General features: G+C 35.9%; 1 protein-coding gene across 1 annotated transcript in view; it reads right to left on the bottom strand.

Annotated features, from left to right (window-relative positions):
• LOC150100611 (protein FAN-like) overlaps positions 1-27080 on the bottom strand; it is a 477112-nt gene that overhangs the window by 189347 nt on the left and 260685 nt on the right. Inside the window, exons 20-21 of the mRNA XM_090401841.1 lie at positions 24666-24708; positions 18517-18710 (exon numbers count right to left, since the gene is read on the bottom strand). Coding sequence (XP_090257967.1) covers positions 18517-18710; positions 24666-24708 — 237 coding nt within the window. The remainder of the gene's footprint in view (positions 1-18516; positions 18711-24665; positions 24709-27080) is intronic.

The raw sequence follows: 27080 nt of genomic DNA, 5'->3' as shown, positions 1-27080 counted from the left end.
TTGGAATCTTTTTATAGTATAAACAAGTGATAAATATTTTCAATATCTATCTCTAATCAAGAGTATTTTAGTTATAAGGTGTGACACCTTTTGACTACTTGTATAAGGAAATAACTTCTGCATTACTTCAACCTGGGTATCACTTCTGGGGCTGACTCCCACTGATGAGATCTAAAAGTCAAAACTGGTGTGGGTAGTGAAATCTTCATAATGCATAGCATTATATTTCTCCATAAGGATATGTGCTTTGCAAAATGGGATACTAATGCAATTGATGTGAAGTTATTAGCCTCTATATATAGAAGTAACCCATTCATGAAGTTACTTCATGTGCAAACTTTGTTTACACTTGGATGAAACTAAGAATATAATTTCTTGTCATTTTTCATTTATTCTTTAAAAACATTAATTAATTAGAAATAAATAAATAAAGATATTGCTTCAAATTCATTTCTTGGCTGTTTGTTTTCTTGTAGGAAACATCTGATTCTGACAACTTATTCTTCTTTTTTTTCGCATTTTTTCTTAATAAGATTTATGCATTCATTTGGGAAATTCTGCATTTTCTCATACTGAATTTTATTTGCTTATTTCTCTTATTCAACCTTTTGACCAAATCTTCTTTATATCTTTTTCTGTCACTCTCACTGAAATGTCCTATTACTGCATTCCCCGGGATATATTTCTTGTTGTTGGTCATGTCATTTAATTATTCAAATTAAGTGGATATTGAATCCAACATTATTTCAAAGCCAAATAGAGAAACTATAAGAGTTTCAGAGAAACTGCAAGAGTTTCATGCCGAATATAGATAGAAACTATAAAAGTTTTGGCAGATCTAAGCGTAAGCAAACTTTTCATGACAGGGGCAACTCGCAGTAAAGGTGGAGTGAGCTCTGATCACTATCCTTAATATTCTCCCATAATGTAAAACACATCTTCTAGGAGATGTATGATGTTATACATTATGGGGGGGGGGGGGGGGAGTCACTATCCAGACAGGTTTCAACCTTTGTTGAGTTCTTCTTGAAGCTATGATCATCAAGCAAAAATTGTCATACTTCAGACATATTATGCGAGCAAATGACAGTCTGGAGAAGATGCTTCATGTTGATGGAAGCAGGAGAAGAGGAAGACCAAGAATTAGATGGGTGGATGGAGTTAAAGAAGCAACTGGAGTGCACTTGGAGGTTCTGAAAGACATGGTCAGGGACAGATCGGAATGGAGAGTGTATGTTCGTGGAGTTGCCAGGAGTCAGAAACGACTCGATGGATCATAACAACAACAACAACATGAAAATATGACTTTGCATTATGCCTTTGCACTAAGGCAATTGATCTTAAGTCATTAGCATCTATATACAAGTAGCCCAATTGTGAATTACTTCACATGCTTACACCTGGATCAAGGATGAAACCAAGAATATAATTTATTGGCATCTTTAAATTATAGTATAATCAATTAAAAGATTTTCCACATCTATCTCTAATATCTCTAATGCAGAGTATTTCAGTAATAAGGGACACCTTTTAACTACTTGTATATGAAAATATGATTTCTGTACTACTTCAACCTTGGTATCTCTTCTGGGTCTTGCTCCCATTGATACACCCTAGTGTGGAAGGAAGAAAGGAACCCTTTCCTTGAGATATGAGCCACTTTGATTGGGAGTGGGTTTTTGCCTGCTTCTGAGTGAGGCCACTGCTGAGATTATGCTCTGCTCTGTGGTGGGGATGAGCCTGCCACTGAGGATTTCTCTCTGTGGCAGGATGGGCCTGTCACTAAGTGGAACTGCTGCTGAGTAAAATGATCCTTTGGGTTGCTCGCACTTGCCGCGTTTAGAGAAATCTGGGGGATTGTCTGAGTTTTTGGAGACTGTTCACTTATATAGTGAAACCAGTCTGGGTAGTGACCTTCCCATAATACTGTGCATTATAGGAAAGGTCATTACAAAATGATATGTAATGCAAAATACATATCAGTAACGATATATGGTTGAATTATGGGAAATTGGAATTATTTTTCACTTGGTTAGAGTATAAATTATATATTTAGTTTAATCCTTTATCCATGTGTAAGCAAACAAAGTTTGCACCTGAAGTATCTTCAGGATTGGAGCAACTTATGGCAAAGGTCGACTAAGTTCTCATCACTTTCCTTAGTATCCCATAATGAAAAGCACATCTCCTTGTGGACATTGTTAGATATGAAACGGGCAACCTCACTCTAAATGAGGCCACCTTTCCAAAGTCTAACAGAAGATATCCATTAAATGAGCATACTTTTCATTTGGCACAATTTAACTATGTCCTAAAAGAAATAACAACTGGCAAATTAGAATAAGAACTGTTTGTATTGTAGTAAGTGTGTTTATACTTTAATGTAACTGTAAGTCAACAAAAAGGACTCATATGAGAGTAATTATCAGTGAACTTCTACATGTGAAAGAATGCCAATAATTCGATAAGAAGGGGCAAAGGTCGCCCAATACAACAATAGCAGTGTAAGCGTCCATGGGTGCTACCTCTAAGAAAACATCAAGACGCATGCATTCCAGAATTGGAAACCCCATATGAAGAACAGTGAAGTCACCCAGTCGGGGACGAATCGGAAGGGCGAAAAGAGAGATCAAACTCAGAAAGGTGGTGCTCTTGGGGAGCATATAAAACCTGCAACACAGAATTGACCCCCCCCCCCCTGTTTTGTTTGTTCCTGTATTCTCACCGTGTGCTTCGAGTGGTCATCATGATTCAGTTCTTATCTTTAAGAGCTGATCTCCGAGAAATCCCAGTGTGGCCCCACCACAGAACACGGCAAATCTTGAACGCAGGCCATCGGTAAGGAATAGCATCGATGTAAATCCTTAGTAAAGAAACTGAGCACCCGATCCAGGGAGAGCACGTGACTCCCACGTGGCAACAGAACCAAGGCAGCCAGAACTTCGTAAGAAGGAAATGACAGAGAAAATCCCGAAAGAACCTGAGATAGTGTAGATAAGTACTTTTACATATTCTAGCCCTTTAGAGAATTTGACTAACACAAACGGAAGAAAGTGTATCTCGAATTTATGATAAGGATAAGCATGAAGAATTAATATATGTGTAAATGACTCTATACCATTAGACTGAATTCTGAGAACTGTTAATTTACTGGAGATTCTGTCGTGACCTACTTGAGGGAGATTAATAATGCGCCAAATACCTAGCTGGCTCCTATTAAGTTGTAAACCAAATATTTGATAAGTTGAAGGAATAGTGTTGTAAAGATTAAGAAATCCATGTCTATCTAAGAATGAGAGAGTGAGAGAAATGTAAGAGCTTTAATCTAGCATTAATATCAATTTTGTCTTTGTATTGTAATTAATTATGAATTCATTAAATTTGTATGTTATCATTTATGCTTGTTTTTTCTGACCATGTTGACTGACCTAGACCCTTCATAAAAATACTAACCTGGTGATCATATACGTGCGCGGAGATATCCTAAGAAAGGAAAGGGAGCATGACTGCAAACAGATTAGAAAACCTACGGCTTCTGATTTCAAGCGAATTATTTTAGTAGCATCGAATACTCTATAACCATCATTAGGCTGAGTTTGACTCTGTCCTTAAAGCTCAAGCTGGCACAGGAAATAAATTTGTCTGAGCGAATGTGGATGACTTATAGAGATCAGGGAATAGGTATTTTCTGGGGGCCCAAAAATTTAGAGATTGTCAGATTAGCTGTAAAATCATATACTCAGTGTTAGGCAGATGATTCAGGGACATACAAGGGTTAAAGATAGCAGACAGAGGCCAACTTATATATTAAGGTAAAGGAAAGAGTAGTGACCACTAAATCAAATAGCATTATACAAAGGGGAGATAAAAACTGACATAACAACATGTATACTGTTACACCCTGATACCTTAAGAATGTAGAATTCCCAGTTATCATGGTGTAACATGAAGAGAAAATAAAATAAACACCTGTATAAAAGCTAATAGATGAATTATTTAAAAGAAAGAAAAATATTCTTGCATCCAAGTAAAATATATAACAAGAAAAAAAAAGTGTTTGTTGAACTAACTAATAAAAGAAGGAATATATAAGTGTTGTGATAAAAAAAATAATAAAATAAAATAAGAATTAGCTAAGTAAGACAGAAAGGATTAGTCATAAGAAATTGTATGTGAGAGGCTAGAAATTAAAATATTAAGTAAATTCTTAAAAATTTGGAAGGGGGATTAATTTAGAGGCTAGCAAAAATAAAAAACAATAGACTATCGCTCAGGGTCAATTCCTGGATTTGAGACAATGTCACAGGCTCGCCGACCAAAGGATGTTTGGCAGAAAAACGCCACCCTAATTGGTCGGTGAAGTCGAATCAAGTAAGGGGCGGAGAAAAGAAATTAAAGAAGGTGCCGTTAGAAGTCAAGGTATAAAAAGGTTAGACATGCTCCCCCACAAGGCTTTTTCTCGGATAGTTTCTTCATGAGCTCCTTCATATAGGTTTTCACGCGGTTTTCCTGAGTGGCAGGATTGGAGTTAATCTCCGTCGTCACAACAAGGAAACAAAAGTGAGTGGGATTTCAATTCCGTATTTCCTATGGTAAGAAACGAGGAATGCCACTTAGCCAAAGGAAAAGGTATTATGTGTTTCATCATCCAGTGACAACTATGAAAAAAGGAAATCTGTAAAGAAGTCGATGTCCATGTGGTGAGTTTCACAGCCATTGTATAGATGATTCTAAAAGTGTCCTTAATTCAAGTATGAAAGGTTAAGATCGCGTAAGCACAGTTTATTGCCAAAAGAACTTAGGAGTGACAGATTATAGGAGAGATCATACCAGGATAGTACAATCGGAAAAAGGTAGAGGTCAATATAGAAAACTCAAGAGAAAAAGGTACTGTAAAAATCTCGTGTTAACTGAAAATAGTCTGTAATTGTAATCATTATTCTATTACTGAACTGTTGAAGAGACTAAGGAAATTTATACTAGGACTTTAGTACATGACTGATTATAATGAAAGTATGTCTGTTAATATTAATATTATATAAGTAATTACGTGTCCTGAGAATTATGCATGTGTATTGTAACGTATAGGAAAGTTTAAATGTCAAAGTTATGTGTTAGTACAGTGAAAGGATAATTTAATCTACATAGTTTTAGATAGTTAAATAGTGAGTTGATCACATATATCCATGTGCTACAGCATAGCGTATTCAGACTAATATAGGGTTAACTAATGTGTCAATTAGATCTGGGATTATACATATGATTGTATGAGTTGAATTTGTTATGGCGGCATGATCGCAATACCCATATAGGATCATAGCCAAATTACTTGTGATAAGCTAATGTTATTTTGTAAATGTTTTCTTAATATTGAATTGAATTATATTAGAAATTGAATTGTACCATACTAATGAGTTTAATAAACCTTTGTTCATTGATAAAACAGTTGTCTGAAATTGCTGCCCAATGCACCACTTGAAAAACATACGAACCTAATCACGCAGGAAATTAATGTGTTAAAAAATGAGATAAAGTGTCACGACTGCAATATTGTTTCACATTCAGACATATTTTAGTAATTGCTCTTTGTTTTTGTATTTAATATCTCAAACTAAATGTCCCAAAAGGCACAGTATAGTATAAATATTAGGGACACTAAGAGGAGAAATAGCTTAAATATTTGTATTTTGGGGTGATATCTCGTACATAGATAAAAGTTGAATATAGATAAGCAGAAAATCACTAGATAGAATAATAATCATAAATTGGGACACAACAATACTGCTATGCATTATGGGAAGGGTCACTACCCAGACCGGTTTCGACCTTTATTGAGGTGAAAAGTAAAGGGTTGCTCATCATAGGCCTAGAGTAGCTAGTCTAGGGGTGCGAGAGAGCCTGATAGCATTAGGAGAAAAAAAAGATAGATAGATAGCATGAGAGAGAGAGAGAGAGAGAGAGAGAGAACCTCAGCACTTTTATATCATCATATAGCCAAAGGCTATCAGTTTTCCTTTTTCAGCAATCTCTGGGATTGCTCTCCAGTCATCCCTGCAATTGACTACATTGAATTAAGATGATAGAACTATTTAAAAAACCTCTCATAACAAGAACAGACAGAATTTTATCCCCCCCCCCCGGTGAATATTGCATAATATGGGTGGTCTACACCAGTGCTTCCCAAACTTATGGATGCCAAGGCCCCTTCAGAAAAATTTAAATATTTCACGGTCCCCATCAAAAAAAAAAAAAAAAATCGTAATACAGACATATATTATTATTTATTGTATTTATATTCAATACAATTTATATTCAAGATTTTGCATTTGTAATCTTTTTTGTGCTTCTTATCAATACCTTTGAAATGAAACAATATGAATAAGCATATATTTACTAATATTCATTAAGCGCCGAAATACGCAAGAAGCAAAATTTCTGAACTAACACCAATGTGTGATTTTTCCATTAAATTATAAAAAAGAACAAAAAAGGAATAATAAAAAATAAAAATTAAACACGTTTCTTTTAAAATTAAAAAAAAAAAAAATCTAGTTAGTCTTAAAACATTTTAAATTTCTTTTCATTATTTCACGGCCTTCCCAAACTGTGGGCCGTGGCCCACAGTTTGGGAAGTGCTGGTCTACACCACTAGTGATAAATTTGATATCTCCTAGAATGCTTCTAAATAATTTTTTAATTATTTAAATAATTTCCTAAATAATTACTGTACTAATAATAAAAATAATTTTACTATTAGTACAGTAATCGATCAGGGACCGAATTGTACTTTTTACCATTGATTATTAGATTTGATTAATGCGATTTTGATATACGCTGTAACATCAAGGTATTAATTAACCGTGTTAATCGAGGGATACCTGTATAATGAGGAGTTCTCTGTTTGGGCTTAGTCCAAAAGAAATGCCTCCAAGATCCCACTTTCCATAAACTTTTAATTTTGTCTTGTCTGTATTAATAATTAATCCGTTGCATTTGCTGAATTTTTCCAAAATACCAAAAAATATATATATAGAATCATTATCCTTCAAAGTTCCAATACATCATTGGCATATGCTACCACCTTATTTTCCTTTTTAGTTGAAGGAACTGTTATTCCTCACACAGAATGTGCATTGCTGACTTGTTGTAAGAAAGGTTCAAGAACCAATGCGAAGAGCAGTGGACGGAGAGGGCAACCTTCCTTGACTATTTTTTAAATTTTCATTGGGTCTGACAGGAACCCGTTAACTAGGAGGCAGGTGCTTGAATTGGCATAGGCTCCTTTGATAACAGATAGCAGCTTTTTACCTACACCAATTTGCTGGAGGATGTGGAATAGAAAGGGATGCCGAACATTATCGAATACTTGAGTAAGGTCTACTGATAGCACTGCCATCGACTGCTTTTTCATGTTAACTAAGCGGATAAGATCAGGTAGCAGAAATAGATTAAATTCTATTTAATCAGAAATTATCAGAAATAGATTAAATGCTTGACCTGGTACTCCATACACCTGTGTGCTTTTAATTATATATTTCATTCCCACTTTGAGTTTCATATATATCAATCCCTGTTATTGATAATGCAGTAAAATATCTTGTCAGTATTAGATAGAGAAATAGGTCTCCAGCTGCTAATTAAGGTGTGATCTCTATTAGGTTTAGGAATGAGGACAGTATGGCTTGCTACAAATTCATTTGGTTTGTGTCCTGATGAGAGAAAGTAATTAAATAGTGTAACTAGAATGGGAAGAATAAAATCCCAGGCCTCATGATAAAGTTCTATCCCTAGATCATCAGGCCCTGGGGATTTTCTTGTCTGGTTTGGTTTACAGGCTGTGGTAATTTCAGATGCTGTAATGGGGCTGTCAAGCCAATCTTGGATATGAACAGGAAAGCCATTAATGTTCCAAGAGTTATAATTTCCAACAGAACTATTGTCTTTAAACAGATTTTTGTAGCTGAATTACTGAAAAAGGTGTAATGTTGGATTCAATATCCACGTAATTTGAAAGATTTTTGTAGTGTTTTTGAAAGGAGTCAATGATGTCTTTAGTGGTGGTGGACATGTCGTTTCCAATCAACACAGATTTGAGTGATAGTCCTTTGCAAAATTTTGTGAATTGTCTATTGAAGAATGCAGCTGAAGGGCTATCTGCCAAGTGCTATTGCATTTTTATCATAAAATTTCTTTCTACTTGTTTCTGCCTTTCCAGTTCTATCTCTATGTTAATGTTTCTAATGATGTTGCTACATTCTATACCATTGCATTGGTTTGTTACAAACCAGCTTCTCTCTTTATACAGATCTTTCAACTTTTTCCTTTTGAGGAAAGCCTGCACCTGTTCCTTTTTCCCATTCCATCATATTCTGCTTCACTACTTGTTTGAATTTTAACCACATGTCCCAATTCAAGGTAACATTATTCCAATTTAAACAGATGGTCTCGAATTTAGTTGAAAAGATTTGTGCACTTTTTGTGATTTTACCAAGTGTAGTGTGCTTAAAAGCACTGTCTTTACTAGACTGAATTGGAAGATCTGGGAACTCTTCATTATGCCTCTCTGATATATATGGTGTTCTAATTGGCTCTACAGGAGATCCTACTCTTTCCGTGAAAGTTCTAAAAGGACAGGTGTTAATGCAGTGTTCAGAACATTCACATTTCTGACAGGGTTTGAGACATTGATTAGCGATATGTCCGATCTCCATGCAGTTGAAACATTTAGATTTGGGGCAGTTACCACCCAAATGATCGTATGAATCGCAATGCAAGCACTGACGTTGTACTCTGGGATAGTTCATCATAACTCAGGTTGTATCGATGTTAACAAAATTTGACACAGGCATCTTCATATCCATTGTGAAGGTGACATCACCAGAAAACTAATTTTGATCTTCACTTGACAAACCCTTTCGTATATTACTAATCTTACCCCATTTGAAAATGTCTGTATAAGAATATCATTAGTATTCTCCATATATTCCATCGAAAATCTTTCAATTTTACTGTTTTTACCTGGCTCCCGATCATTACAGGAATAACTGTGAAGCATCTTTGAAACAAAAACCCTGTAATAGTTTTTCCATTGTTTCCATATCTTTAACTACAATTAAATATTTCCCTTTGCCGTAAGGGGTGAAAGAATAAATCTTGTTTGTGCCGACTATCTCTTTTAAAACCTTAGTTATCAGTCTTGCTTCCTCACATCTGGGAATTTAAATTCCTAGAGTTTGCACCCTTGGAGGAATTGGTACCATTATGTCAAGTGGGAAAAAGACTATAACCTCTGCATTTAAATAATAGAAATAAAAACTTTCAGTCTTAAGACTAAGAATAAAATAATACTGTGATACAGAAATAATTCTACACCACCAGTAAATGTTTGTTTGAGCTACTATAAATAACAGCTGTGATACCATTAAAAGTAATTCCGTAATGCAAATACTAACTGCACTACTACCAGCAATCGTAATATTTATTAAAAGAAACAAGTGCTAGTGGGGACAAAACCACCACTAGCACCAGTAAAATGAATTAAAGTGAAAAACAAATGAAAGAAAACTTAAGTACTTATCTTGCCGAAAACTGAGATCTCGTCAGTGAGAGCCAGACCCAGAGTTCAACCTTTCTTGAGGTCTTATATGTGGAAACCAGACACAGAGGTGATACTAAGGTTGAAGTAGTGCAGAAGTCATATTTTCATGCACAAGTAGCCAAAAGGTGTCACACCTTATTATTAAATTACTCTGGATTAGAGAAAGATGTTGGAAGTTTTTTCACTTCGTTAGACTACAAATTATATATTTAGTTTAATCCTTTATCCAAGTGTAAGCGAACAAAGTTTGTGCCTAAATTATCTTCAGGACTGGGGCAACTCGTGGCAAAAAAAAGGTGGACTAAGTTCTCATCACTTTCCTTAGTATCCCATAATGCAAAGTACATCTCCTTGTGGGCATGTATACTGCTATGTATTATGGGAAGGGTCACCACCCAGACCAGTTTCGATCTTTATTGAGGTCTCTTCAGTGGGAATCAGACCCAGAGATGATACCAGCCCCAGTCCTGAAGATACTTCAGACGCAAACTTTCTTTGCTTACACTTGGTTAAAGGATTAAACTAAATATATAATTTATAGTCTAACAAAGTTGGAAGTTTTTTTTTTCACTTGGTTAGACTATAATAAATTTAGTTTAATCCTTTATCCAAGTGTAAGCGAACAAGGACTGATAGTGGCTAGGACTGGATAGTGCCCCTTCCCTTAATGCATAGCATTATACATGTCTGCAAGGAGATGTGCTTTGAATTATGGGAGATACTAAGACAAGGAGTGATGAGAGCATGGTCCACTTTTACCATGAGTTGCCTCAGTCCTAAAGATACTTTAGGAGCAAACTTTATTTGCTTACACTTGGATAAAGGATTAAACTAAATTTATTATAGTCTAACCAAGTGAAAAAACTTTCAACATCTTTCTCTAATCCAGAGTAATTTAATAATAAGGTGTGATACTTTTTGGCAACTGGCATATAGAAATATGAGTTCTGCATTGCTTCAACCTTGGTACCACCTCTGGGTCTGGCTCCCACTGAAGAGACCTCAATAAAGGTTGAAACTGGTCTAGGTAGTGACCCTTCCCATAATGCATAGCAGCATACATGCCCACAAGGAGATGTGTTTTGCATTATGGGATACTAAGGAAAGTGATGAGAACTTAGTCCACCTTTGCCACGAGTTGCCCCAGTCCAGAAGATACTTCAGGCACAAACTTTGGTTGCTTACACTTGGATAAAGGATTAAACTACATATATAATTTAATTATGGGGTACTAAGGCAACTGATGTGAAGTCATTAGCCTCTATATACAAGTAGACAGGTCGTGAAATTACTTCACATGCAAACTTTATTTGCTTACACTTGGAGAAAGGATGAAACCAAGAATATAATTTCTTGACATCATTAATTTATAGTATAACCAAATGAAAAAATGTTCAATGGAATAAACATGTAACCATGACAGGATTATGGTGTGGTAAAATTGAAGGCTGAACCAGTGGACATAACAATAATGCAGGTATATATATATATGCCAACAAGTGACCATTCAGATGAGGAAATGTACGAACAACTACAAGAACTGAACTAATTAAGGAAGAAAAAAGTAAAGACTATATGATTATAATGGGAGACTGGAATGGAGTTGTAGGAGAAGAAGAGGATGGAAGTATAGTAGGAAGATACCGGCTAGGTAATAGAAATGAGAGAGGGGAAAGGTTAGTGGAATTCTGTAAAGAAAATAAGCTAATAATTACAAATACCTAGTTTAGAAAAATCTAAGAGAAGACTATACACGTGGAAAAAACCAGGAGATACAGAAAGGAATTCAAATTGATTACATTATAGTAAAGCAAAGATAAAAGAATACTAAAAAATGTAAAAAATGCATGCACATATCCAGGAGCTGATATTTACTCTGACCACAACCTACTATTCATAGAAATAAATGTGAAACTAAAGAAGATAAAAGAAGCTATGAAAAGGAAAAAATGGAACTCAGAGAAATTAAAAAATTTTTTCTCCAATCTATTTCCAAATTCCTTGGAATACCAAGGAATTTGGAAATAGATTGGAGAAAGAATTAGAGGAAGCAAGTTTTGTCAAAACTAAAGATCCAGAAAAGAAATGGGAACAAGTTAAAGAGAAAATAAAGATGACTGCAGCCAGAAGAAGACATTGGATATGTAAGAGCTAAAAGAATAAAAAACCTTGGATAACTAATGAGATGATTTCTCTAAAGGAAGAAAGAAGAAAATTGAAAAACAAAGACATCCCAGAAGGGAAACTACAATACAGAACCCTGAATGACAAATTGAGAAGGGAAGCATAAAGAAGTAGAGAAGATTGGCTTAAAAAACAATCTGAAGAAATGGAAAATTATGAGAGAGTGGGAAGGTATGATCTTTTGTACGAAAAAGCATGAATCCCAAGAGAAATGGAATTCGAGCTAGAGGCATAGAAAATAAGAATGGGAAAATCATAACTGAAGATCTATAAGACAAGGAAAATAGACCAAATGAGTTGCTATTAGAAGATAATAAGAAGGTAAATGAAGATGATTTAGGCCCAGAGATTTTGAAGACAGAAGTAGAAATGGCCATTAAAGAACTAAAATGTGGAAAGGCAGAAGGAATAGATGAAATACCTGCAGAATTCCTGAAACAACTTCAGGAGAAAGGAACTGAAGAAATAACCAAAATAATAAATTTAATTATTTAACAAAGGAGAATTACCAAAAGATTTTATGACCTTAATATTTATACCTATACCAAAGAAATGTAATGCAATGAACTGCAAGGATTTTAGAACAATTAGCCTCATTTCCCATACATCAAAAATACTAATGAGAATTCTAACACAGAGAATTGCATCAAGGTGGAAGAATTTCTTGGAGAAGATCAGTTTGGTTTGTGGAAGGGTAGGGGAACAAGAGATGGAATTGGACTGTTAAGAATAATAAGTGAAAGAAGTCTGGAAGTGAATAAAGAAGTTAATATCTGTTATATAGATTTTGAAAGAAGGTTTTGACTTTGTAAAATGGGATAAGATTGATATACGAGGTGGTATCAAAAAGTTTCGAGACTAGGTTTATAACACACCAACAGATGACAGCACAAGGATGCATGCACAGTCACAGGGAGCACCTATCTTTATAAGTCAGTGTGCCAAAAGACATGGTCCTGTGTACATTGGGAGCTATGCAACTGATGCTATTCTGACCACCTGCATTACCACATCTGCGATTTGATCACGAACAGCAAGTTAGAACAAAGAGCAAACGTGAAATTCTGCATTAAGCTGGACAAATCTGCCACAGAGATGTTTGACATGATTCGGCAAGTTTATGGCGATGCTGAAATGAGTCGTTCGAGGTGTTTTCAGTGGCACGCATGCTTCAAGAGTGGAAGAACATCACTGGAAGACGATGAGAGATCAGAAAGACTTTTAATGAGCTCAACCCCCAAAAATGTCAAAACCATTTGGCAACTTGTGCATGAGGATCATTGGAGAATACTCCACAACATTGCTGCCATTGTCAGTGTGTCATACGGAACAGTCCATGCAATCCTCACGTGCGATTTGAACATGTGGCATGTTGCTCCCAAGTTCGTCCCCAGGCTGCTCACCCAGGAGCAGAAGGAACACCGTGTCAAAGTCTGCCGAGAACTCCATCAGTGTGTGCTGTGGATGACCCATCCTTCATGTCGAGGATCATTACCGGTGACAAAACTTGGGTGTACAGGTACGACCCTGAGATGAAGCAACAGTCTTCACAGTGGAAGAGCCCATCATCTCCACGACCAAAAAAGGCAAGGCAGGTCCGCAGCTCGACCAAGTGCATGCTCATCGTCTTTTTTGACATTCGTGGCATTGTGCATCAAGAATTCAACCTCAGAGGCCAGACTGTCAAACAGGTTTTAAGGCATCTGAGGGAGGACATTCGGCGAAAGTGACCAGATCTGTGGCACGCGAAAAACTGGATGCTCCACGACGACAATGCACCCTGTCACCGAGCTCTCCTCACACGTGAATTTCTCGTCAGAAACAACATCTCACTTCTACACCCACCCTATTCACCAGATTTGGCTTCTGCAGACTTCATCCTCTTCACAAAGATGAAGATCCAGCTCAAAGGTCGCCGTTTTGACACCATTGCGGAGATCCATCACAAATCGCAGAAGGTGCTTGATGCATTGAAAAGAAGACTTCCAGGACACATTCCAGAAGTGGCAAGAATGCTGGAAGTGCTGTATTGATATGCAAGGGGACTATTTTGAAGGTGATAGTGTGTAAATGTAGATAAATAAAGTAATTTCTCGTAAACAGAGCTAGTCTCGATACCACCTCGTAGATTGGAAAGACAGAAGGCAAATTATTTCATTATGCATGGGACAAACTGCCATGGTGAGAGACATATGGTACAACAGAACCAGGTATCATTGGACAAGGAATAAGACAAAGCTGTCAAATAGACAGATAAAATAACTAATGAAGAGGTCTTAAAAAGAGTAGAAGAAGAAAGAAGTCTGTTAAGGAGGATAAAAAGAAGAAAGGGAAACTGGATCGCACATATTCTGAGAGGAAATGGAATCATTCTGAAGCAATGTTAAAAGAAGCACTGGAGAATTCAGAAGGAGGAATAAAAATTGGAGGGCAGACAAATATTTGCAATACGATATGCAGATATCAAATGCTGAAACAGGACTACAATATCTGTTGAAGAGATTACTGGAGTCCTGTATCATTATGGAATGAAAATTAACATAAGAAAAACAAAGGTAATGAAAGTAGCAAGGAAAGAGGCAAATATGGATATCAGAATAAATGGGGAAAAACTGAATCAAGTAAAGACATTTAAATATCTATGAAGTGTGATTAGCAGTGATGGAAGATGTAAAAGTGACATAAAAGCAAGAATAGCGATGGTAAGAGATGCCTTTAATAGAAAATGGAATTTATTCAGAAGTGAAATGGACAGAAACCTAAAGAAAAGATTAATAAAATGTTATGTGTGGAGTATTGCCCTCTATGCAGCTGAAAGTTGGACATTGAAGAAAAAAGAAATTAAGATTTTGGAAAGCTTTGTGATGTGGATTTGGAGAAGGATGGAAAAAATCAAATGGACAGATAAAATAACTAATGAAGAGGTCTTAAAAAGAGTAGAAGAAGAAACAAATCGGTTAAGGAGAATAAAAAGAAGAAAGGGAAACTGGATCAGACATATTCTGAGAGAAAATGGAATCATCAGAAATGCCACTGAAGGAAAAAATAGATGGAAAAAGACCCAGAGAAAGAGTAAGGAAACCAATGGTAGATGACATGCTGAATGGAGACAGGTACACAACCTTGAAAGAGAAGGCTCAGAACAGAAGAGTGGAAGGAAAGTTTTTTTGCTACTAAGAGAACCTGCTCATTTGCAGAATACTTAAGAAGAAGTGCAAATCATTTTCAGCATAGAGAACAGTGATTGCCATATCATACTAAGGCAATTAATGTCAAGTCAACAGCTTCTATGCTGCTTGGAAATAATTCAATGGACACTACATGGGCAAGGTGCATCATGCTACGTAACAAGTCATGTTTGTAGCCAGCATAAATCGGAGGAATATGATGCAATCAAGTCAGTATGTCAGTGAAACTGTGTCTGGGTGAAATGGCTGCAAGAAGGAGTTTGATAGAGGTGTTGTGATAGGATGGCATGTTGCAGACCTATCTGTTTAGCAAATCGGTGACAAACTGGGTCTAAGGTCAACAATCAATGATATATCATACTGAGATGGAAGCAAAGGGAGCTGACTGCATGTACTGTCCACAGCAGATGGCCCACCATGCCCACTGAACATGGCCGTAGAGTACTATGAAGGATAATATGTAAAAACCACCGTTAGTTGGCCACATATTGAATGTGGAGTTCTGGTCATCGACTGGGTCATGAATCTGCACGAAAACATTCAGAACCGAGACTTCCAACATGGATTTCCATGGTAGGATGTAATATGCAAGCCTACATTATCCAAACCAACATTCAAAGTCATCTTCAGTGGTGCAAAGAGTATGTACAGTGAGATGCGGAAGTTGGAAAACTGTGTTGTGGGGTGATGAATCATGCCACACCCTCTGCAGAGCAGATAGACTGGTGCAGGTGTGGTGGATGCCCAGTGAATATCTCCTACCAGAGTGCATAACCCCAACTATGAAATTCAGAAGTAGCAGTGTCATGGTATATCCTGTTTATCTTGGTTTGGCCTCAGACTTCTGTTTGTGGTGTCATGAACAGCGAACTCCAAGAGGTGTCTGGACATTCAGGACAAGACAATGCTTCCTACTTTTTGGCTTTCCTATGGAACTGATCATTGTCTCGTTCAGCAAGAGAATGAACCACGTCTTAAGGCTGTTGCTGTAACTCTTTTTTTTTTTTTATGTGCTTACCATCCACAAAAGGTTATTACTCAACCTATAGTACTTTTGTACTGTGAGTGGGCTAGGGATCCCCCCCCCCATTTTGTGTCAATTTTATATATATATATATATAGGAAGTTTTTCCACCATGCTCTGGATACTCGCCACAGAATACATTGGAAGAAAGCCACAGTAATACACTGCAGCAAGTATAAATTTGAAAGGCTATTCATAGAATCAGCCTCAGCCCTAAAAAAGTGCCAAAGCTCAACAAATTTGGATGCACGAGACAAATTTGGGAAACGTACATCATGAGAAGATCAGCCCAACGGCCGAGAATATCTAATATAACCCGCTAGGCACCATCAGGACTTTAGAAATAACAGTAGACTCCTCTCTTCGACCTCATTTGCTGTTTTTAGTGCCTGCATGCGCATGTCTTAATCTTAAGTTCCCATGAAGATAGCAACGTGATGTTGCTGAAATATAGGAAGTATATATTTAAAGTTTATTTTAATTTATATTCCAGTTTACGTTGTGAATTCCTTAAGTGATCCAATAATCAAGTAAAAAAAACAGGAAAATTTTTATATTGAAATGTATATAGCAAAGCTTATTTAACTGGAAATTTTATGTTTAGGAGATGGCAATATCAGGCTCATTTGATCGACAGGTTCCTATGTGGCTGAAAATTGCAATCTCTTAAGAACACAAGCCCCCCCCCCCCCTCCGAAGTGTCCATAATATATGCATCTGGAATCTCATAGAGATCATTATTTTGTTTTATGGAATTCAGATGCAAATGATTAATTATTCTGTCGTCAATTTTTGGATTATAGCCATTGAAAAATCTGTCAGTCATGCTTCCCTGATTATTGAGTTTGCTGAACAAGTGTTTGTGATGAACAGATGATATGAGCTCTTGACATTAACAATTTGATTATTCTGCACTTTAACAAGCTCAACACAATGGCATCTAGTGTTATCTCTTTTGATAAAAAAAAAAACTGTTAAAAAAAAATAATGTCAAACTTATTATACTAGACCATCTAGGAAATATGGTTCACCTAAACAATGTAAAACTGGTTTCCCCCCCATCTTAAACCAACTTTAAATACCCAGGCAGTCCAATTTAAAAATCTCTAAATTCTTATAGAACTTCAGTCTTTTTAAAGGCTATTCACTTATTAAAAACACCACTGAATTTATCTCAAAAATTCCTCTGATATGATGATCAATTTTGAAATTACTACCTTACTCTTCACAATGTTCCCTTGAATATTTATCTTCAGAATTTCCAGCTGACAATGGTAATAAGGCAAACCACATAAGCAAACAGAAGGAGCTCATGTCTGTCTCCAACTTTAGCCAACTTTTATTAAGAACATTTAGAAGAAAAACTATCTTCCCTATTCTTAACCTTTCCTTTAGATCTGCTACATGAATGATATCTATACCATTTGGAATCATTCAAGTCAACAAATAAGTCAAGGCAGATGTTAACACCTGCCTTGACTTATTTGTCCATCATGATTCTTATAAATCCTCTCCTGGCACGTTCCCTCAACACATATGGTGATGTATCATCAAGTCCTACAGCTTTATTAACATTAAGTTTACTAATTCACCATATATCTGCTGCTCACAGTCTCTTTTCTTCCCTTCCCACTGCATTGTAGCTCTGCATGATGTCACATTCATGAGAATGAAATACTTTTATGAATTGCTCATTTAATATCTCAACTATACACTTCACAGCGGTTATCCATCTACCATTTTCAGTAACCATATTGTCCTTCCAAAATCATTGAGTCTTATACTGGCTACATATTTAAAGAATTCATGGGATTTTTGTTTTTGGCCTCATTAGCTAAGTGCTGCTTATACTGCCTTTTGCAATTCTTACCAAGTAAGTCAGTCACTTTCTTGGTTGTTCTTTGTAATCTTATTGCAACTGATTACTGCTACTTATTTTATAGAAATCCAAGAGTTTCATGCCGAATATAGCAAACTATAAAAGTTTCAGCGGATTGCAGCGTAAGCTAAAACACTGGTATTGAACTATGTGTTTTAGCTTACGCTGCAATCCGCCAAAACTTTTATAGTTTGCTATATTCGGCATGAAATTCTTGGATTTCTATCTTTGAGTTTCTTATTTGGCTTTGAAATAATGTGGGATTTAATATCCCCTTAATTTAAATGAATATATGATCCTTCCTGCTCTGCATATGCAAAATGAAATGCAACTTTTGTAGTTGTAACTTTGTAATACATGTAAACTTGCTGATTAACTTAAGAATCTTTTGATCCATCAGTTTGCATTGAAATACAGTAGTATACCTTGTTCAAATAATAATGCAAATTCTAGGAAAATGAAGTAGTAATACATAATCTCTCAAAATATTTCAGGTAATAAGTAAGCTAGTATATAATAAGTTCAAAAAGAAGTATCAATGTGACAATTTTCTTAATGTCTAATATAAGTGCATCTATATTCTTTGTAGTTAACCCCCCCCCCCCCCAAATAAAATAAAATAAAAAAGCAAAAACAAATATACCTGATGAATTTTCCTTTGAGGGTCGCTTTTCTCTTGCAACAACTGATTCTTTGACTTTAAGAGAGAGAGAGAGATCTTGAATGGGAGATGGAAGGTGCTGCTGTGGATGAGGATGAGTAAAAATTTGCTTTGGAATTTGCCCAAATTCCATTATCTGGACTTCCAAAGAATACCTCTCATTGATATCTTTAATACTATCAAAAGAATTCACAGGTAAGAAATAATTTTTTTCAAGGAAAAAAAAACCCAACAACATCATATTTAAGCTTAATGCAAAAAAAAACAACAAAAAAAAAAACAGCTGCTTTGTGGCACTGATACATAAAAGAAAAAATACTCAAAATTTCAGATATAAGCACAGTAATACTTCTTTTATGTGGGTATATAAGGAGAAAGATAACCAGCTAACACACGAATGGTACAAGGATCAGGCAAGAAAGGTGACCATGGTAAGGAAGGCAAAATCAGATTATAAGAAGAAATTAGCTGAAGAGGCAAAAGGAAATCCAGAGTTTTTTCATTATGTGGTAAGGAAGAGGAAGAATAACTTTAATGAGTGCAGGTGACAGAGAAGTAAGAGAGGCAGACAAAATTGTTGAGCGAGTGAGTGACTATTTTGCAAGAGTATATTATCCAAGTGAAAATACTGTTATGGCAGAAGTGAAGGGAGTAATATGAGAACAGAGGTTGAGGAATTAGAGGTACTTAAGATATTGAAGAATCTGAATGAATGCAAATATAGCTGTGGGATTAGATGAGATATCGGCCTTTGGCTGTTTTATTTAAGTCTTAGCTTTACAAAGTCGTAAGAGAGTGGAAGGATGGCAAAATGATTCCTTTGCATAAAGGAAGATCTAAATCTATGGTAGCAAATTATATATCAATCAGAATTTTAGAGTGGTGGGAAAAGTACTGGAAAGCTTCGTCAAAAAGAGAACTCGGGAATGGGTGGATAAGAATATGATACTCTATGAGGGAAGCATGATGTTGTGAAGGGTAGGTCATGCCTCAGTAATCTATTAACTTTTTATAATAGGGTGACAGGTGAGTTGGATAAATGGAATGGCTACACAATGATACTGCTGGATTTGGCAAAGGCATTTCGACTCTGTTCAAAGACCTGCAACAAATGGGGATGGATAGGAAACCAGTGATACGAACAAAAGGGTGGTTGATGGACAGATACCAAAAAAATATTATATGGAGTAGCAAAATCTAAGAGAAGGCAGTGACTAGTGGTGTACTGCAAGGCTCAGTGCTTGGACCATTGCTGTTTAATTTTTTACATAAATGATATAGGAAATAATCTGAAGGGAGAAATTCAGTTGTGTGTTGATGATGCAAAGCTGGGGATATTAGTTAATCAAGGTGATGTATGAGCAAAACATAATGGATGTCAATTTAATGTGGAAAAGTGTCAAGTTATGCATTATGAGATACAAATATTGCAAGCTTTGTACCATACTGAGGGAACTGTACTCTAGGAAATTGATCAAATCACAGATTTTGTGGTAGTAGTAGATAGAGAGTTGAAGTTTAGAGGGCACATTGCTAAAGTAGTCAGGTTAGCTCACAAGATCACTTGGTTATTGAAGAATGCACTAACAAACAGAGATAAGGGAGTTATTATTATTCCTCTTTATAAATCTTGATATGACCACATCCATATTACTGTGTTCAAGTCTAGTCACTTTTGTTTCTTGGAGATGAGGAAGTGGTGGAGAGGATCCAGAGGCAAGTGACCAAGATGGTGAGTGGTTTGTGGAATGCAAAAGTTGGTTGATAGGTGAATAAGGGGAGATATGATAGAAACATTTAAGTTACTTAAAGGATTTTACAGGATTGATACAGGCAAAATGTTTCAACACATGGCTAGAGGGAGCAGAACATGAGGTCAGCAAAGGCATGAGGACTAGATTTTTCACTTGAAGAGTGGTGAATGAATGGAATGGGTTGCCTGAATCATTTGTAAGTGCTTTGCCTGTACTGGTTTCAAGGAGAAGTACAATACATACTGTGCTGATAATTTGGGTCTCCCACAATGAGTCTTAGATTCCAAGGAGATACCCATGCAATAATAACAATAATAATAATAATATGTGAGCTGGGCAGTTTTCAAAAGCAAGAACCCTTTAGGTTATCAACTGCTGGCATAACACAGTGGACATTTGCAAATTGGCAGTTGTTTGAAATTCATATTTTTAAAGCATCAAAGTCTAATACTTTCCTGACTCATGTACATTAGACTACATCTGCTTATCTTAAAAAGTAATGTAACTAAATCCTTGCTAAGAACTTATAGCAAGGATTTAGTTACATTACTCATATTAAAGCATCAAAGTCTAATACTTTCCTGACTCATGTACATTAGTCAAAGAAGTTGCAAAGAAGTTTTGTCAAAATTTCATAACTGTGTCATAATAACCATCGTGATTTATTATTCTTTGCAGTTACTTCAGAAATTGTAAGGCATTTTTATTGTCATTAGTGATTTCAGAGATTCCGTGATGTTTTTGCAATTCACCAAAAGCTACCATTTGTAGAAGAAATTCTCCTTCAAATTTAAAATAATGAAAAAACTTTCTCGAGTCTCGAGAAACCATTTCATTTCAGTTTTATGCTTTTAAAGCCACATTTTCTTCCTTTATAGATCCACTGGATTACCAGTACCTAGAAAGATTCTTTTTCTGCATCCATAATATAGTTTCTTTCAGAATATGAACCTCACTAAATTTTAAATTTTGAAATTCCATTTTTAACTTTCTCAATTATGGTAGTTTTTCCTGTATGATACATGATGTACTTTACCTGGGTCATTCCAAAATCTTAATAAAAATTAATTAATTAAACATTTAATTTTTAGTTAATCTTTAACTAAAACCATGTATATAAACAATTAAATATTTATTGCAAAAGCAAAAACATATATTGCTATATCAAAACACAAGTGACTCATCATAAAATGAGAATAATAACACACCACATGCTGAACTTTATAGTAACAATATAGAGAAATAGCTCAGGATTATTATATTTCATTCATCTCCACTTTGGCATGCAAGGGAATGATAACTCATACATGCAGGTATTAAGTGTAGCGGATACATCCAGTGCTGGACCATTAATGTGATCTTCTAATACCTTGTTTTATATCCGAATCTGTGATCCATACATATGAGGTTATAAATAGGGACTAATGTATTACCTGATTTCCCTTTTTGTTAACAAGACATACGATCAGCCAACTCAAAATAACCAAAGAATAAAATCATTAAAATGAATTTATTAAAATTCCTTAAGTACATTTTCCTTATTTACAGAACATTCATCATAGCAAGTTCACTCGATATAACACTCATCTTGAAAATGAGTATTTTTTTGTTTGTTTAGCCTATTTGTCAAATGTATTTAATTATATGTGACAAAAGTGCAAGTTGGCAGTTTCTGATGAGTAAAAAAAAAGAATATAAGTTTAAATAATAAATTACACAGTAGCCACAGTAATTAACTTAATAAAATGAAAGTACAGATATTTTATACTGAAAATAACAGTACATCATCAGTGTATATCTGACAAAGTACATCCAACAGTTGGTGATTTACCAATTAAAAACTGTTGATGCATGCTAGAAATGAATATTAATAAATAATATATTAAAAATATTATTAAAAACTATTTTTGATGGTTACATAAGATAAGAATCTCCCAAACTCTTGGGAGAGAAAAAGACAATTGTCCCGATTCAGATTTGGCCAATGTAAAAGGGTTTCAACTTTCTTTGAAAAGCCATTCATATTTAAACCTGCATCTATGGAGAAGACGAGTTTTATTCCACTGGATATTGTGTTTAGTGTCAATACTGTGTTGTGCCAGTAATTCCATTGAGGTTTCAGTAATTCCAAGACTTTTGAGGTTTCATGTATTGGATATAATATTGATGTTCATTAATTCTTTTTTACACAGAACGGCCTGTCTGCCCAAAGTATCTGGTATCTGGTAAATGCCAGCTTGTCTTTTGTAGATGGTAACAGATGAGAAATTTTGTTGATAGGAAAATAAGTGGGAACGAGATGATACGTCTTCAAAATTCTACCAATTGGTTCCGAGATGTCGGAACCGATTGGTAGAATTATATAAGGGATTGGAACCCTGTGGTCTGTTGAAGAATCCTGAGGTGTAGGAACACAGGAGTCGATTATCTTCTGGATTTAATTATGGTTGTAACCATTAAATTCCATTAACATTTTGATAATGAGAAGTTCTTGTTGTAAGCTTGAAGAAGAGGAGCACACCTTATGTGTTGTATTAATTAAAGACTTAATAACACCAATTTTTTGAGATGTTTGATGAGCAGACTTTTGATGAATGTCATTGCCAGTAAAGGTAGGTTTTTGATAAATACTAGTTGATAAATTACCAGAGGCTGTGAGTGTAAGGCAGATGTCCAAGAATAGTAAACTACCAGCATTTTCTTTTTCCATGGTGAACTGAATGTGTGGGTGAAGGCTACTACTGACCTGTTGTAGGAAAGTGGTAAGTTCATTTTCAGAATGAGACCAAATAGCAAAGACATCATCAACATAAGGAAATCAATGAGAGGGTTGGGGATGAATGGATGAGAACAAGGTATCTTCCAAATGGGGTGCGAGCCGTTTCGGTCGTGTGACCATCATTGGGTCTCATCCTGAAAATGTTCCGATGATGGTCACACGACCAAAATGGCTTGCACCCCGTTAATGCTCTCCCCTGCCCCAGTTTTCCCATAAAACCCTTCCCCAAAGAAGCGCCCTTAAGTATAATAATATATATATATATGTATACAGTCATACCCCGACTCACGCGAATCCGGAGTTACGCGGTTTCATATACGTACACATTCCCGTCCCGCATCACACCTCACCACTAGTCATATCATTCAGGTGCCGGCTGCATTCACCAGTGTCGCACATGCTGTGAACAAGCACTGACATGTTTTGCGCGGTCTCCATTCATACATGATTTTTATAGTCTACAAACCTTGTGATTGTTTAATGTTATGTGTTATGTTCTTGATAAAAATTTTATCACATAAAAAATAATAATGTCATTCAAAAGAAACAAGTCCGATTCTTCTACTGCTAGCAAGAAAAGAAAAACATTGACTTTGGAAACAAAACTCAACATTATTAAGGATTTTGAAGGCGGAATGAAACTTTTTGAGCTAGCAAAGAAGTTCGACCTACAGAAATCCACAGTAAGAACAATCATAAAAGAAAGGTTTAGAGATTTTGGAGGATATAGATTCTAACAAGGAATGAACTGTAGCCACAAGGCAAAAGGCAAGGAATAAAAAAATCATTAGCTTGCTATGAAGAAATTTTGCGTGACAAGAAAAAGACATTATGCCGTCAGATGAATCTATTAGATTTTATGAATCGATCAACATCGAAATAACTTTCTTTTTTTTTTATGTACGAAAAACTACATTTATGATTATATTTCTTAAAAAATATAGGTGTTTTTGTAAACCTTTGGTCCTAATTGTATGTTTGTATATACAAATTACATGCAAAATTATACCCCGAGTTACGCGAATTCGACTTACACGCTTTTTGTCGGTCCCACCTACCACGTAACTTCGGGGATTTACTGTATATATATATGTGTGTGTGTGTTTAACAACCTAACAGCAAAATTATGGAGAATGAAGTCATCCTAGCATCTAAACAAGGTATGTACAAAATTTTCTTCCTCAATTATTCTGCTATATTTTCCTTTAAAATACACTTATAATGCCATAAAAATTTCTTGAGTAAATTTTTAGGGCATTATAAAACAGGCTATAATAGCCGTAAAAATAATAGTTTTCAATAATATTTTTAATATTATTATTTATTAATATTACTTTCTAGTATGTGGCAACAGTTTTTAATTGGTAAACCACCGAATGCTGGATGTACTTTGTATTCCTGTTCCTTTGATTTGCTTGTTTCTACACACTGATAATGTACTGTTATTTTCAGTACGAAATATCTGAACTTAATTACTGTGGTTATCGTGTAATTTATTATTTATAGTCATGCCACAAGTACCTTTAAAGGTTATAATCTAAGTTTCTTTTATTTTTTCATTTAATTAATAGATATTACTTTTTTCATCTCTATCTTACCTGTCCAAATCAATTGATCCTTCATATGTAAGATAGTAAAACACTGAAACATAAAGCAAGAAAGTAAAACACTAAAGTTTTTATATACATTTCAAAAATATTATCTAAAAACTAAATCCTACATTTTCAGTTTTATTAATGATTAACAAAAAAAAAATAGTAGTAGTAAATAGTGTCATAGCAAAAATAGTTAAAATGAAAGAAGAATATTTTGCTTGTGAGGTGTTTTTTTGTTCATTCTGATTCCATAGAAAATAGAGCTAAAAATCTTTGCAAGCTTCCATTCATACAAGGACCACATTTGAATTTCAAAAATTTAATCCATGAAATGAAAAGTAGCATTGAGCTTACTTTACTTGCAATGTGAATAAAGCAAAACAAAAATCAAAAATTGATAATGGTAGATATTAGAACTTCAGGGAAAAAATGCTATAGTTCCCTAAAACTTTATTATAGGGAAATTATAACATTATATATATTCATATTCAATTAGTGGTTCTGTGTGAGTTCTAATAGTGTATTCCTGTAAATGCAACTATAACCAAAATGCTGTAAATGAATGACAACAAATGATAATAATTTAAACGTAGCTACATTGTTATTCAATTTATCTCTCTCTCTCTCTTCCAAAAGATGCTCTTGTAACAAGTAGCAAAATATTAGCATGATTAAATACTTTTTAATACTAAATGATGCATTAACTGTTCTTTAACTTAGAAATATATTGAATCACATGATCCATTAAAACAGCATATAGAGAATCTTTACAGCAAATATTTTTTTTTTTAAATACATATCAGGGCTCACGGGCTCACTTTAGTGAGTAAGGGCATGGCAAACCCGAGGTACCTGATGCTGGACCATGCCTTACTTCATGTAATATACATCTGTTATATTATCTGTAGACTGGTCCCTCCTCTTCTTCCCTTGCTTCTTTCTTTCTTCTCTTCTTGCTCCTTCTCCTGAATGCTATTAGAGTATTTGAGGGGAATCTTTCTTATTTTGCTGTGTCATTTCGTCTTGTGCTAACAGGACATTATCAAACACTGTAACATGATCAAGCCATCAAAAAATGTTCATATCGCATCGTCCATCGCGCAGGTTACCAAGGGACACATTCGGGTTTTAGGCAGAGGGACCCGTTCGAAAAATATGTTACAGTCTCCCGTAGACACCACTCCTCAGCACTCTGCTAGAGGAAACTCCATCAATGGCCTGCTACCCATTTGGGGAGGTGTTTAGGGGCAGCGCAAAGAAATGGTTCTGCAAAAAGGACAGAAATGGCAAAGACAATGGCACCAGACTATGGCTGGCTTTAGGCAACTGGAACATCTCTCTGACAGGGAAGAAGTTGGAACTGGTCGAGGAAGCCAAGCGCTACCGGCTAGACTTAGTTGGGCTTTCTTCGACCAAGAGGAGAGGCTCTGGAACTGTCGACCTGGATAAGGGGTGGAAGCTCTACTACTCTGGGGTGAGCCTGACAATGTCTGCTCAGACGGGTGTGGGGATACTCACAAGCCCCCGGCTGTCAGACTGTGTTGCTGAGTGGATCCCACTGGGGGGACGAGTATGTGTGTTAAAGCTTCAGATGAAAAACCATGATTTGGCTGTGGTGCAAGCCTATGCACCTAATCTGGAGTCAGAATACTCTGCCTTCCTAGAAGAAGTGGATGCTGCTTATGACAGGTGGCAGACATGGGATTAGTCCTGCTAATGGGTGACTTCAATGCACATGTTGGAAAAAATGACCAGACATGGAGGGGTGTGGTTGGGAGGAATGGTGCCCCTGACCTTAATGCGAATGGGTTGAAATTACTGAACTTCAGCTGTACTAACAGCTTGTCCATAATGAATACCTTCTTCCAGCACCGAGAAGTCCATAAGTATACCTGGTACAGGGAAACACTAGAACAAAGGTCTCTGATTGACTTCTTTATAGTCTCAGAAGACCTATTTTCCTCAGTGTTGGACGTTTGTGTGAGAAGAGGGGCAGAAATGTCAACTGGCCACCACTTTGTTGTGTGCACTCTATGGCTTCAGAAACCAGATGCTACCATCAACGCTGGTAGGCCTAAGCAGCTATACCGCGTGAAATGGGAGGCATTGGAAAATGAGGCTGTGAAGAAGAATTTTGTAGATGACATTTCCACCAGGTTCAAAGAGATTCCCAGCATACTGCAGATGTTGAGGAGGAGTGGAAGCTGTTCAGAACAGCTGTCACTGCCTCTGCACTCTCATGCTGTGGCAGAAAGTGGCTTGGTGTGGCAACGGGCAGTGAAAAAAGGACACCTTGGTGGAACCAAGAAGTCCAAAAAACTGTCCAGGCAAAAAAGGAGTCCTACCTAACATGTCAGCATGTCAGGTCACCTGAGATGCATTTGCGGTATGCTGAGGCACGAAAAGCTGCTGCTGAGG

The sequence above is a fragment of the Typopeltis vanoorti genome, chromosome 12 (assembly GCF_054136105.1).
Source record: "Typopeltis vanoorti isolate ZY-2024b chromosome 12, IOZ_Tvanoo_1.0, whole genome shotgun sequence".
NCBI lineage: Eukaryota > Metazoa > Arthropoda > Arachnida > Uropygi > Thelyphonidae > Typopeltis > Typopeltis vanoorti.
This window is presented reverse-complemented; position numbering and strand designations above follow the sequence as displayed.